The sequence below is a fragment of the Manis pentadactyla genome, chromosome 8 (assembly GCF_030020395.1).
Source record: "Manis pentadactyla isolate mManPen7 chromosome 8, mManPen7.hap1, whole genome shotgun sequence".
NCBI classification, from domain to species: Eukaryota; Metazoa; Chordata; class Mammalia; order Pholidota; family Manidae; genus Manis; species Manis pentadactyla.
Window position 1 is genome coordinate 80,904,185 of NC_080026.1, and position 15,219 is coordinate 80,919,403.

At 40.0% G+C, this 15,219-nt stretch overlaps 1 protein-coding gene across 3 annotated transcripts in view; it reads left to right on the top strand.

Annotated features, from left to right (window-relative positions):
• The first annotated feature begins 11,430 nt into the window (after positions 1-11,430).
• Positions 11,431-15,219, top strand: part of BICC1 (BicC family RNA binding protein 1) — a 256,510-nt gene continuing 252,721 nt past the window's right edge. Inside the window, exon 1 of one of the 3 annotated variants that reach the window (XM_036895091.2) lies at positions 11,431-12,235. In XM_036895091.2, the coding sequence (XP_036750986.2) occupies positions 11,749-12,235 (487 nt within the window). In that variant the 5' untranslated portion in view covers positions 11,431-11,748. The remainder of the gene's footprint in view (positions 12,236-15,219) is intronic. The other 2 variants (XM_036895092.2, XM_036895090.2) reach the window with 2 other exon arrangements.

Below are 15,219 nucleotides of genomic sequence, written 5' to 3' on the forward strand. Positions count from 1 at the left end.
CTCCTTTGTAGCCATCATTTTGTCCTAGTTCTGCAGATAATATGTGTTTAATGTTCAGTCCTTAAGTTGGGTATCTCCCAAATCATTTTATGTGCTGAGAGCTTAAAGTAGATTCCTTACAGATTCTGTAAGAAAGGCTCATGGGAGCAATATTTCTTAGGTACATTCATAACACTTTATCTGTAGCCTTTTTATACTGTAAGTAAACATTTATGTGGATATGTAATCCTTGTTATGGGAGTTTTCCTATTTTTTTCTTGAATAGCTGAATCTTTGCTCTTCTTGAATACTTCAAGTGTATTATTCTTTTGTCTTGTGATATAAAGTGTTGCAGTTGAGAAATCTAATGACAATCTTATTTTTTGGTCTTTTTGCCTGGTAGTCCAAATAATTTTTTCTTTTTATTTAAAATCTCATACCTTTTACTAGACTGTGTCTTAGGGTTGGCTACTCTAGGTTGATTTTCCTAGGTTCAGGAAATTTCCCTTAAATATGAAGATTTATATCATCTTTTATTTCATGAAAGTTTTCTTTAATTACAAGTTTTAGAATTTGTTCTGCCCCATTGCTGTGATTTTCTTCTTCAGAGACTCCTACTATGTCAGAGCTTCCTCCCCATATTCTGTTTCTATCACTTTCTCTCAAACCTCTTTTAAAAATATTTTTCTTTCTTTTGACTTAAAATATTTTTTCTCCTTCCATTTCTTATTATCTTCAGTTACTATCCATTGTGTTTGTTTTGCTTTTTAGTTTCTTCTCATTTAATGTTAATTTCTTAAACTTCTTTGTTTCCTGTGTTCTTTATCCTGTCTTTCAAATCTCCATTTTCTCCATTCATATTAAAGTTTTTTTGATTCTGATTTATTATTCTTTTATTGCTTCTATTATTTAACATATTTGTTTTTCACTTGTTTTGAAATTTTAAGTTACAGTTTTCAAGGCTTTGGAGGGCATGACTTTCTGGCATGTTTTCATTATCTCTAGGGATATTTCCTACACTATTCAATTTCCTATTCCGAATCCTTTTTCCTTGTATTTTAATCTCAGTCCATTTCTGTTGCTCATTCTTATGTGAAGTAGATTTCTTTAGCAAAGAGATAAAAACAGATGACCCCATACTCCTAAGATTTGCTTCCTCTGTTCTCTTTTTCCACTTGAATCTTAATCTCTTTCCTTTGCTCCTATTTTTCTATCCTACTTAATTTGATCCTATTTCCAGAAGTTTCTCCTCAATACAGGGATTTATTTGACTTGGAAGAGAGTTTTTGTGTCTTAGTTTTAAGAGTTCACAGGGTGCAGACTACCTCAGCACCGAGAGACAGATGCTTGCAAATTGGGTCCTATAGGGACTCCCGCCTAGTTTCATTTCAGGGAACCTTGGACTAGCTTTCTGTGCTTTCCAATGAGTCCTCTATGGCAGTTGTGGTGTTCCTCTGATGCTGTCCCTGCTAGTCTCTATCCTAGGGTTTGTGGGGATACAAAGTCATCTAATTTTCTTGTGTACATTTTTGGTGGGTTTTTAATTTTACAAACTAGTTGTTTTTTCTGTTTTTTTTTAAAGAGGGAGCTATATTCAGGAAGTTTCAGAAAATACCTTGCTAAACCCACTTCAATCTTCCTTTATTTATATTTTTCAGGTTTGTGAATACACGTTGTCTGCTCAAGTAGATCACTTTAGTTATGCACAAAACTGTTATTAAAAATAATATCCATTTATTGAGTCCCTACTGCATTCCAGGTACTAAGTGAATTAAGTGCTTTATAATGTGGTTATTAACCTTTACAACAATCTTTGGATATAGATACTTTATGTCCATTTTAAATAAGGGGTAGTGAGGTTTGAAGAGGTAAATATTTAGTCCCAGGTTGGGGTAGGAAGCTTCTAAGATGGCACTAATGATCCCTGCCTCCTGGTATTCATGCCATTGTGTAACCCCTTCCCCACAGCGTGGGCTGGATCAAATGACTTGCTGTTAATGAATAGAGCAGGGAAAATGTGATGGTGTATCACTTTTGAGATGAGCCCACAAAAAGCTGTGGCATGGACACTCACTCTTCCTTGCGTTCTTGCTTGCCTATTTTGATGGAAGCAACACTATGTTGTGTGTTGCTATGGTAGCCCCATGTAGAAGGAACTGAGGATGCTTCCAGCCAGGAGTTGGCAGGGAACTGAGACCTCTTCCCAAGAGCCCTTGAGGAACTGAAACCTGCTAATGGCCACATGAACAACTTAGAAGTGGACCATCCCTCAGGTGAGCCTTTGAATGAGATCACAAGTCCAAATGATACCTTGATGGTAGTCTTTCAAGAGATTTTGACCAAGAGACACCCAGCTGCTGTACTTGGATTCCTGAGCCACAGAAATCCACAGGTAATGTTTGTCTTTTAAACTGTTATTTTGGGGGTAATTTGTTACCCAATAATAGATAACTCATACACAGATCATAAAAGTAATAAGTGTCTCAGCTGGCCTGGAATCCAGGGATCTGATTCCAGGGTCTGTATTCTTTACCTGTGTGTCACACAGCCTTTGACTAGCCTGCACCCTTATGAGCTCCTTTTTCCACCACATTGAATTTGTGGTCTTCCAGTTCTTCTTTGATTCCATTCATTCTTCTTTCAAAGAACCTTTTCTAATTAGAAACTGCCTGTTTCTGAACTGAGTAATAAGTGAGCACTTTCTTTAGGTCATAGAAATTTAGAGTTAGAAGGAACTTAAAATTCATGTAGTACACAAATCAACCGTTCCCAAATTTTACAGATGAAGAAATGAAGCTCAGCAAAATTAAGAGATTTGCCTAAAGAATTGGTGAAAGAGTGGTGGTTAAAACACAGGTCTACTGATGTCCAGGTTAGAACTGTGAGCGGGTACATATTGATAGTTCTACGTGGCTAGAGCTCACTACCACATTCTAAACCTGGAGTAGATTCAGTTTGATTCCCATTTATTTTTACTTTATAAAAACACAGGGATCCTCAAGGGGACAGCTGATAGATAATGAGGAGGGTATTTATTTCCCTTGCTCTTAAGCACATCTCCCTTGGAAGATGGGTTAACAGCCCGTGACCACATGAATGACAGTCTGTCTTCCAGTTCCTTAACCACAGTGGTGGATCCAGCATGGCAATGAAGTTTCATATTGAGAGCCAACTCCAGATGATTTATCTTGGCTGTTCGGACTGTTCATTGAGAAGCATTTCCTGAGCTGGAGTGGCAAGGAGCTGTGACCAACTAGTAATGTCAATCTTGAGGGGAGGTCAAGGGCGTGGTGGAATGTGTGCCATGTATTTTGCCCACTGGCATCTCTGTAGCTTTCAGGCCTCTCCTTCCTTTTATGACCAACTCTTTCCCTGTTATGAACCATTCCTGCCACACAAGCTGCCCAGGAAGGCTGATTTTCAATGCTCCATTGGTCCTATTTTCTGGAATCTTTCTTATTTGATGTGAGGTTTAGCACGTAAGTGGCATTGGTAGAATTTACCTTGTAAATGAGTGTAATGTTAGAAGTAGAGCCAGTTCTCACATCCCTTTAGTCTGGATGTTTTTATGGCTTTACAGTCTTTATTTCTGGCTAGATCTAAAAGTCACATTGCCAGCAGACAGTCAGTCCATCAAAAAAAAATGCAGGAAAGTTCAATTTTGCACATGCTTACTATGTTGTTTTTTGCAAAACCTTCCATCTTTCTCAGTTCCAGGGGGTCATGAGAATAAATTTAAGTGTAAGTGTTAGCCCAAGTATCCTGGATGACAGGGTAAAATATTGGTACTGTAGATCAAAAGCACAATTAACATGAGCATTGAAACTTGGACAACTGCTGAAGCTGTGAGGCTGGTACTTAAATATCTCCATGGGTGGTAGTTTCGGCATGGTACTGCAAGATTTTTTTTCCATTCGGGCAAAGTCAAATGTTGGGCAATGTTAGAATTCAGGTAAGTGACTGGGAAACCTCATTTCCTTCTTCTGTTCTTTTGCTGGCTGCTTAATTTTCTTCTTCCATTTTGATCCATTCTTTTCTCTTTTCAATGACCCATGTTTTCTCTGTTACTTTTCAGCTTTGGGGTGTTGAAAGCCCAATGAAAATTTTTACTTTTCAGAATATTTTTTATGAGAGGCCTATTTTATTGAAATAGTAAGAAAATCCTAGGGCCTTCTGGCAACTAAGTATCCTCTGCCCTTGACCTCTGGAAAGCACAGAACCTCTCAGCTTCTAATGGGCAAGCAATAAAAACCTGAACGTGACTTGATGTTTTGAGCTGTGGAATTTGGGCAATATCTGTCTCAATATGCTTTTCATGTTCCCAGGTATAAATGTGTGTGTGTATGTGTGTGTGTCTGCACAAGACAGAAAAAGAAAATGAGGTCAGTAGTTTTCTGAGCCTTTGGAACCCTGACATAGAAGGAAAATGTTGAGCTAGTGAGATCCCTATCCTTCTTAAACCAGAACAACTCTGTTATTATGAGTTTTCTGCAAGGGCTTTCTGAATTAGACTTGATTTGAAAGACAGTTTCAACTTTTTAAATGTGAAAATTACCAGCATCAGTGAGCCTTAGGTACCTTCCACCTCTGACGTTTTGCATTACCTACATGTTTTCAGGTAGTCCCAGATAGGAGAGAGCACCCATTTAAAAGCCATTTCTGTCAGATGTCTATTTTTGAATTACAACCACACCATACTGCATGTGTCAGGCATGTTATCCTCTCAAGGCCTTAGCTATCCTCTGCTTTCACATAGAGGTAATAGTTGTACCAATCTCATAGGATTGTGGTGAGAACCAAATGAGATAATTACCAGTGTCCAGCAATTATAAAGGGAAATGCTCAACAATTGTTGGACATTGTTGTTAGTCTGAAAAAGCCTTGACATTATATATGGTATGCCTATTTTTCTTTATTGCTTCATTTATATTTATGTCAAATAAACCTCCCCCTAGAATCAACTCTAAAGGCATGAAAATAGAATATCTAATACTTTGCTGCTCTTTTAACTCTGCATTGCAGGGAAAGTTTATATGATTTTAGAATGTTCACTTAAGAGCAAACTGATCTCTGAAATATACTGCACCATGTGATGGGTATGTAGATTTTTGGCCAAAACATTTCAGTGAAAAGTTAAAATGAAAATAAATTTAAGACAAAATGAATGGTTTCTGTGGATGATACCTCGCTGAAAGTCAGCTTTTTGATAAATTTTAATCATATATTTGCAAAAATTTATTTTTCAAGTCTGGATCTCAGTTTCTTGAACTATGAAGTAAAGGGGACCAGACCTGATAATTTTACAGATTCAATATTAGTGATTCCAAGTTTATTGCCTCATAATTAACACATCACTCTAATCAGTTCATCTCGTTTCTCCCCCTGAGGTTTCCTCAGCTGCAAATTGACAAAAGAATGTTCCTACCTGTCAGTCGCCTTTAATTCTAGCATTAAGAGTTTTAACTTTTCTTTTCATGTTCCTTCTCAGTTTAGTTACTCTCTGGTTACATAATCATCCAAATTGTATCACAAAATAATTTCTAAACATATGTTTCTAGGTGCATGGTACAAGTTTATACTAGGCAATTGCTGGGTGCTGGACATACTTTCTGCCTTCAAGAGCTCAGACATTGAAGTGATGATGACAGTGATGAAGAAGAAAATACAGATAATAAGTGCAGAGAGAATTGCTTTAAACAGAATAAGCACAACATTCACTGGAAACAAAAGATAATCCATACCAGCCTAGGGGCAGGATATTTGTGACCACCAGGGGAGCAAAATGGGAGAGAAAATATTTCAGACTGAAGGAATACTGATTGCAAAACACAGAGCTCTAGATGAGAGAGCAGGAAGAGACCAGGAGTTACAAATCATTCTGTACTGTTGGCGGATAAAATGTCAAAAGAGAATGAGTGGGGACAGCTAAACAGGGGCCCACTAAGAGCTTTGTATGCCATTCAATTGAGTAATATCTGGCCATATGTTAAGATTATTCAAACACATGCCAAGGTTTTAAATTAAAATAGAAAAGTAGTTTTAATATAAACTTCTGCAACTGAACAAAAATACCTAAGTTCAGGATCAATAGTTTTATATTTTGCCTTAGAAAAAATGAATTCAGGGAAACTAGTTAAGAGTGCCTGGAAAAGAACAGCAATCCAGTTTACTCAAAAATACTCTCTGAAATTTTTTTTCATCAGATGACCAGTAATCACAATTAGACATGTATTTCTAAGGCAAATGTAAGACATCACTCACTTAAAAAAACAATCTCTTGTGGGTTTTCATATTTTGTGAATTTGAAGATTTAATGTGATCTTAGTTATTTAAATTTTTCCCAGTGATTTTTTTTTTTTTTTACAGTATGGTCCCATTTAAAAAAATTGGCACAATTGATTACCTGATATCTGATCTGTTCCTATACTTAGAATGAATTGAAAATTATTCTTTCCTTCAGTGAAATGGGAAGATACAAATAAAGCAAATATGCTCTAGGAAAACAAAAAGTTGGTCAATTACTCTAACTCTTGGTTCAATTTTTTTGGAAAGAACACAGGACACTGAAGTTGTGATTTCAAGATTCTGCTCTCTATCATTTCAGTAATGGTATTATAAGCTTGTGTTAATTCATTAGCTTTTCTAAATTTAAAGTCATGCATCTGTATGGTTTCAGGAATCAAATTATTCTAGAAAACTTGTATAAAAAGTGGAAGTACCATATGCCTTCCCCTATTTTCCATTTCCTACAGGCAACCACATCCAAGCTTGGTTCTTTTTTTTAACCTCAGTATCTCCAAATAATATGCTTATATTGCTACTTCTTGATTTTTAAAGTTTTTGTCACTGTCTATTGATGTTTCCCTAAAGCAGATAAAGTTTCACTTTTTTACCACTGCTCAGGCATATTTCTGAACCCCCCAAATTCCTACTATAGTTATATTTATAATTTGGGTTAGATCAGTAGTCATGGTTTACATTATTGTTACATTATTACAACTATGTAAATACTAGTTATAGTTCAGCCATGTGACATACTCTAAATACTTTGACTTTGCTGTATATTTTGTTATACTTGGAATTATTGTCAATGGTACAAAAAGTACCACAGTTTTCTATGAACCAATCACTAATTTAACTCAAGTCTCCACCTGAATCTCCTGAGATTCATTCTTAATCTGAGTGTTAATCTCCTCTGCATATGTTCATACTCTTCAAGAATTCAATCTATTTAATTTAGAAGAAATCAAACCCAGGCTTTTGAACTACTCCAGTTTGAGCTCTCCTCTATCATGTGCTGGATCTCCTATTTCTCATGTCCCATATTTTTCTCTTCATCTTGATTTGCTCCTTGTTTTGGTGGCACACAATCTCCAGTAGCTTGCTCAGATAGAGTATAAAGAAAGTAATCTTTTTTGAGACAATTTGTTATTGAGTCCAAGCTTATGTCACTGACTGTACAACATGCCAATAAGATGAGAGATAAAATGTTGGGGCAAGGAAAGTGACTTTACTCAGAAAGCCAGTAGACCAAGAAAATGGTGGACTAATATCCTAAAGCTCACTCTTAACTCAGGGTTGATTTCAAGATTTTTTTATGCTGGGGAAAGGGGGAGCAGGTAGGGAGTGACTAAAGGCTGCTTACATCCAGGCATAAGCAGGGGTCTCAGGAGAGCTGAGAAACTCCATGTCCTTGGTTAGTAGACTCTCAAGATCTGATCTTGATTTGCTATAAATCTTTGACAGGGCGATCATTATTTGCATACATATTTCTCTATTTCTTTGGGGGAGGTAAACTTTCGTAAAGAGCTATTTCCAGAAATCTCTACTGTAAGCAAAATTCCTTTTGATGATTAACAAGCCTATGTGCAGGGCTTCAGGACTGAGAGAAGCCCTTTTCTCTTTTTGACCCAAAGGTTAAAGCAGCAAAGAAGACAAATAGAGTATGGAGGCAGAGATGCCAAGATTTTTCTAATTGTCATATTCTCATACCTAAGAATGAATTTGCCCTCATGTTTGAATGATAGTTTTCCTGGGTATAAACTTCTAAATTGGAAGTTATTTTCCATCAAGGACTGCTCCATTGCCTTCTAGGCCTGGTGTTTCATGTGTTTGGCAGGACTCCTGTGTTTTCTCTGCATCCGCACCCAAGAAGCTTAGCACTGATGGAGAAAGTCAGAACAAGCAGGCTGATCCCATCATAAATTATGACTGCCAACATCAACTGGGCTGTCAACAATGCCAATTCATTCTTTTACAGATGCAAAAGGCTATTTTAGAATCTCTATTAAAAAAAGGATAATTGCTACTTTCCTCAAACCTCTGGCAGCTTTCTTTCCTCACACTTTCAACACATAACTTTGACTTTTACTCTTCTGGGAAAATAAAAGCCTTCAGGTATGAATTCCTTTGCATTCTAGAAGTGAAAAAAAAAGAAAAGACCCACAGTTATACCCATCTGTTCATCTCCTGATGAGCTGTTTTGCCTCTGCTTGTATCTTGGAGTCTATTCTTTTCATGCTTTCAAAGCCCAATAATATCAATTTCTCCTCTTTTTTCCTTATATATTCAATTGTCAACTGGATCATTTTCAGTGTTTTTTTCCAGTGCTCAAACCTCACCCATTAGATCAATCATTCAATCTACCAGCCAACAAATCAATAAACAACAAACAGCTCTTTTATCCACATTATCTTTCAGCTATTATTATTTCCTTTCTTTCTCAGCCAAACCTTTCCTAAATAATTTTCCTTACTCCTCATTTCATTAGCTATATTCACTCTTCAACCACTTTTCCTGAGTTTTTTGCTAAGGTCCCAGTGACCTCCATCAAAAATTTTTCACCTCCCTTATTGTACAAAAATCACACTTTCTTTTTTTGAAATACTCTTTTTCCTGAGCTTAGATGACAAAAATTTGTTTTTTCTTTCCTCTATTAATGCTCCTTCTATCTCCTTTCCCATTATATTGTCATCTACTTGATCACTAAGTGCTAGAATTTGTGAAAGGCTCTTTCCTTGGTTCTTTTTTCTTCTAATTTTCTTCCTTCCCTAGACAGTCCTACCCATGCATACTGCTAGAATTACCCCTATAAACAAATAAATAACACATTTTTTATCTCCAGCCAAGATCTTGCTGAAGTCCAGACACATATAACCAATTGCTTACTTAACATATCTTCTTGGAGATCTCAATGACACCTCAAAGTCAACATGTCCAATTCAACTTCATCTTTCCTGTAGTCAGTATTCTTCCAGTGTTTCCTATTTCAGTTAATGGTGCCTATCTCTCCAATTTGTTAGCCAGAACTGTAGAGTCTTGACATTTTCCTCTCCACTGTCCCATATCCAAACCATTGCCAATCTAGGTGTCAATATTTACCATCAACATATTTCTCAAACCTCATATTTCTCCATTTTCCCACTCTAGATAAGTTACCAGCATCTGTTATCTACACTTCCTAGAAAGTCTTCTAATTGATCTATTTCCATTTTGTCCCTCAATCTGTTCTCCTTACTATAGCCATCTCTTTAAAACGCAAATCTAAGTACATCATCCTTTACTTAAAGCCCTTACATGGCTTTCTTCTGTTCCAAGGAAGACAAAAACTCCTGAACCTAGTTTATAGGCCTTGCATGCTCTATTCCTTACTTACCTTTCCTGTCTTGGCCAGCACCATCTAAATCCTTGTGTTTTTTTTTTTGTGTGTGTGTGCTGGTTATGCTTGTCTTCTCTTAGTTGCCACCTCCTCCAACCACAAGATCTTTGCTTATGCTGATCCTATTGAGACCCTATATGGCTGAGTGGCTAAGTGTAGAGTGCCAGAAGTCCAGTTTTCAAGGAAGTCTACTAGGGTTCAAATCCTGATTTACTTAGTTATGTAACGTTGGGTAAGTTATTTTACCTTCTGTGCATTACTGGAATATAAGAATGGTTGTGATATCTACCTTTAGGGATGTTATGATCAAACAATCATTTGCATGGAAGGCTCTTCCCTCCTCTTTCTTGCCTAGTTAATTTCTTCTCAAACTTCTGTTCCCAGCTCTGGAGTCACTTTCTCTGAGAAGCCTCCACTGACTTCTTTGAATCCAATTATTCCATTAGATGTTTTCTCGTCTCTTGAGTCTCCTATATGTTATGCTTAATATAGGTGTAATTTTATGTTTGAGTCTTACTTATTTTCAGTCAACTTTCTTTCTCACTAGAATATCTGGTCTAGTAGCCTGTAGATGGCATTTGTTTTTGATCACTTTTCTTTGGGCCTAATACAGTGCCCTGAATATGGTAGTTTCCTCAAAAATATTTGGTGACAGAAAATTATGGTAAACATCCCTGATGGAAGGCTTCTCGATAACCTCTTTTGGTGTTTAAATTAGTTCTTTGCACAATGATAAGTTCAGAGAAGGAACACATGGTGGTGAATCATGTGTTTATGGTGTACATCTGCTCCCCGTTCTTGAGGATATAACTCTAAGCAGGTATGACTCAACAAGACAGGGTTTTGTGGACATTCTGTGTCAGATACACAGACCTGGGTTTGATTCTTGACTCTGTTATCTGCTGCTCTGTGACCTTAGTTACATCACTTGACTACTTCCCACAGTCCCAGCTTCCTCATTTGTCAATTATACCACAGTATCCAGCACAGAGTCAATTTTTGTTAACTAGGCAACTGAACCTATAAGAATTTTGATTAACCTTAAGCATAGTACATGATTATCCATGGGCCACCATGCTTTATCTTGCTTCTCCGGTACGCCAGTAAGCCTCCCTCTGTGGCACAGTGACAAACTATCTCATTTGTCCCCTCACCTCCTAAATAAATGTCTGAAATATCTTTGCGCTTTTGGTCAAAAAGAGGGTACAGATTAGTGTGAACTGGGAAAACAGAGTTCCAAGGGCATTCATTCCTGGCTTAAGTTTCTTCCTGGTACTTCAAGTTCAAGTTGAAAATGTCTGTGGGTAGGCTGGTCTGGGTAGTTAGGATCTGAGGTTCATTTGCTGGCCATCACCTGTGAGAGCCTGACCTTGATAATATAAAAGAGCCCTCAGTCCTGACAAGACACACTACCCGGATGCCAGCCAGCCACCACGGCGATCTCAGAGCCTCCTTTCTCCTGACTCCCACACCCCCTTAAAAATCAGCTGAATCCATTCATTATAATCTCAATCCATATTAAGAATCATATATAAAATGACTCTCTTTTCACTTCACTCAAGAAAACAAAATCCCTTTCCTCACAAAAAAAGTAAGCCTCTTGTCCAGCTAGCCACTTCGCTGTGATGACAGGCGCTGCCTGGATTTGAACTCCTAGTGAAGAGCTGCATGTAAGCCAGGACCACAGTGGTATCTGCAGGAGACGGACACGGTTTCTTCCGCAAGCCTTCTCTTTTCTCCCTCCTGTTTCAAACTTGTGGGACCGACTGGAGCTGTGAATTCTGGGGTGTAGTGTGTGAATGTAAATAGAAGGGGAATTGTGTGTGCGCTTCGTGTGCCTTCAGGAGGGTCTCGTGCTTGAACTTGGCGGGTGTCTGAAGAACGTTGAGAGTATGTGTGTGGGACACGCTATATACGTGTTAAGCGCAGAGAAGCGGCAGGAGAGTGTACGTGGTGAGTGTGTGCGCGGAGTGTGTGCGAGCGCCAGGGCCGGGCAGGGCCGGCCGGCCCGCCCGCGCCTCCGCCCGCCGCGGCTCCCCGTGCGCCGGCCGGGCCAATGAGCGCGCGGCGGCGGGGGCGGCGGGCGGGGAGGGGGCGCCGGGGCCCCGCGGATGGAGGCGCTGGCGGCGCGGCGCGCTCATTCCGCGCGGCCGTTGCTGGCGGGGGGCGGCGCAGCCACCGGCCGGGGATCGCTGCCGGGACCCTGGGCTGCGGGTGGCGTGGGCGGCGCCCGGGGCTGGGATGCGCCCGGGGCTCCGCGGCGGCGGCGTCGGCGTCGGCGTCGGCGGCTGCTGGGGGACGAGCTAGCGCCGCGGCGCGGGGAGCCAGTGGAGCCCGGCGGGCGAGCGGCGGCGGCGGCGCAGGCAGAGCGGCGGCCGCAGCCGGGGCCCAAGTGCCGCGCGCCCACCATGGCCGCCCAGGGCGAGCCCGGCTACCTGGCGGCGCAGTCGGACCCGGGCTCCAACAGCGAGCGCAGCACTGACTCGCCCCCGCCCGGCTCCGAGGATGATCTGGTCGCCGGGGCGCCGCTGCACAGCCCCGAGTGGAGCGAGGAGCGCTTCCGCGTGGACAGGAAGAAACTTGAGGCCATGTTACAAGGTAGGCATCCCCGGTTCTCGGAAGCCCCAGCCGAGCGCGCAGCTCCTTCCCGGACCTCCCCGCCCCGCGCCCCAGCGCCCGCTACTCCTGCCCGCAGCTGACTTAGTTCTCCGTCCCCTCCCCCGCGGAGCCGGAGGACAACCCCGGGAGTGAGACCCTGCGGGACTCAACCCTTCCACGCCTCTCAGGTCTCCGGGAACCGGGACCCTTGTGCCAACTGGCCGGCTTCAGAAAAGCCAAAGGCCGAGTTTGCGTGCGCCTGCGTTAAGTTCTGGATACTTTGGAGATGCCAGCTTTAGTCGGGACACCTGGGCTGTGTCATCCGGACCACTCGGGCCACACAGAGTATGCATAACTCTCTCCCCACTCCCCGGTAGCCTTGAATTCTAGTCCTGTCTGTGTCTGTCTCTCTCCCTTGTCAGTATCCGCTTCCTCCAGCTGAGGGGCCTTGTCTCGCTATTGGGAAACGCTCGGCAGATGTCAAGGCTTGGATAGGAGTTCCCGCCCCCCAGCCTCCACCCCACAGTAAGAGGGGCCAGGACGGGGGTGAGCAGCCAGAGCGTGGGGACTGTGTCAGGGCCCTGCTGTCGGGTTGGAGGATAGTGTGTGTTCATCTCCTGACGGGTTTATAAAACACATCTTGAGTTACACTCAGATCATAAAAATCTTCCTGGTACTAGGGGTGTTTAACTTTGTCTTTCACAACTTGGGTTTTTTTTTTTTTTTTTCAATTCCCTAGTTTCTCTGGGACTTTCCCAGGCAATAACAGCTTTAACCATATCGGACTGGAAACAAATTCTGATTTTTAGTGGGAGGATTGGAGTTTTTACAGTAAATGCTAAAAATGTCCAAGGTCATTTTGACCTTCCTTAAGAATGTTAATTACTATCCTACCTGTATAGCTACCATTGTGGCTCATTTGCCTCATCCAGGAAAAAAGGTATTTTGAACGGCTGTCATTCTTAAAATACTGCAGAGGACCACTCATTACTTTGACTAAGGTTGTGTGGTGGGTTCATTCAGAAGCCGGTGTCCTTTTATCAAGGGAGGATCGGAGCTCTTTTGTGGCTTTATGCATAATTTACTTTGACATTATCAGACAACGCATCGCAGTATGGGAGCTATTTAGCCCTCCGTGGAAATGCAGAGGCTTTTTAGAACAATCGAGCAGGTTATTTTAAGAGAGAACATGTTTTCCAAAGCAATAACTTGTTAGAAGCAAATAGCAGGAGTGTTTGGCTGGCGTTTTTGGATGAACTACAAACTCGCCTCCCTTATTGATTATTTATATTGGTAAACAGCCCTAGTGCTCTTTTTCTTTCTTTTTTTCCCTTAAAATCTTTAACTTTCTAGAAGTTGCTTATGTTATAAACTGTTCAAACAGAAATGCTGCAAAGTAGATCTGGAAATTAAAGCCCTGGCTGCATTTCAGTAACTCCTTTTATTTATTTCAGTTTGTTTGTTGTTCTTTTTGCCTCGTTTCTGATTATAAAACAAAATATTACATTAATTTAGAAAAATGCTGTCGTTGAAATTGTTTGGAATGAGCACATACCCATCCTTTCAACAGGTTTCCAATTTGCTTTGTATCTGAGTTTGGAGTAATGTGAAAGATGGATCTGATAACTATGTCTTTCTTACCTGATTTACTGTGCACATGCAAGTAACAACAGTGATGCATAACCTGAACTTTAGAAGTGGATTTCTTTTCTGCATTAGTTAATTTTACATGTGGAGTGAAGTGAAATGTGGGTGAGGCAATTTTTCAGTTTGAAGACTCTTTGCTTCATAGATGATATTCTGTCGGATGGTTTAAAATTGCTTTTCAGTGATAAAGTTTCTTTATAGAAAGCCTTAATAGAGCATTTCTTCAACCTATATATAATGAAGTAATTACATTTCAACTCACAATAATTATTTCATGATTGAACATAGTGCTTTTACTTTCCAAAATCGCCAATAGGTGGATCATGCATTCTAAGAAAGGAAGTTTTGAACATGTTTGACAACAGAACACAGTGTACAGTGTACTGAAGCATTTTGTGATGCATGTTTCCCATTGTCAGATTATGTGGAACTACCATGTTTGAAGGTGTTAAGACTAGTTTTTCAAATAAAACATAATCGTGTGCCCCATTGTTTTACACCAGGTGTTTATAGCTAAGTATGGTCACTAGAATCATTCAGACCTAGGTTCAAAGGGGGAGTTCCTGAACCTCTCTTTGTCTCAGTTTGCTCATCTAGAAAATGGGAGTGGTGTTTGTAGCTTTCTCTTAGGGCTTTGTGAGATACTTAGATAATGCCTAATAAACTAAACTTGCCACACTGGTAAATAAGAGCTTAAAATATATCAATTGCTTTTGTTATTATAAATCATAAATATTACTGCATGGATCCAAAAGATTTCCAGTGCCTATTACAGTTGCTAACATATAGTATAGACTTAAATATTTGGGGAACAAAGGAATTTTGCAATTTCATAATTGCAGAAGTAAAATAGATAAAGATCAACGTCTGGACAAATATTCTTATGTTAGATATTAGATAGTCTTGGGTGGAAAACTTTTCATTTGAAAAGTGCCAGCTAAGTAAAGTCTGTATTTGCCAGGTTGGGTGTCTGATTATTATTAATTTGGGTCTGTCGTTATTCTTTTCACAATCATCTTAAAATACATGCAGTTTTTCAATTTAAATCAGAAAAAAAAGATTATCTGCCTTTAAGTTTACATAGCACAAATTGGTGATTATAATGCTTGGAATTTGTTTCCAGAGAGACTGTCCTGGGGGCAAGTTAATCTTTAATGGGTTGTATTTTTATTAGTAGAGAAATTCTTTTACGCAATGGACCAAAAATTCAGTGAGGTTAAAATATGGGCAGTGGGGTGGTGGTCAAAGAAGTGAAATGCCATTCTTGGAGGATCATTTAATACCAAAATAATTGATATATATTAGAACCATCAAGCCAAAGATGAGGCGGAAAAGCA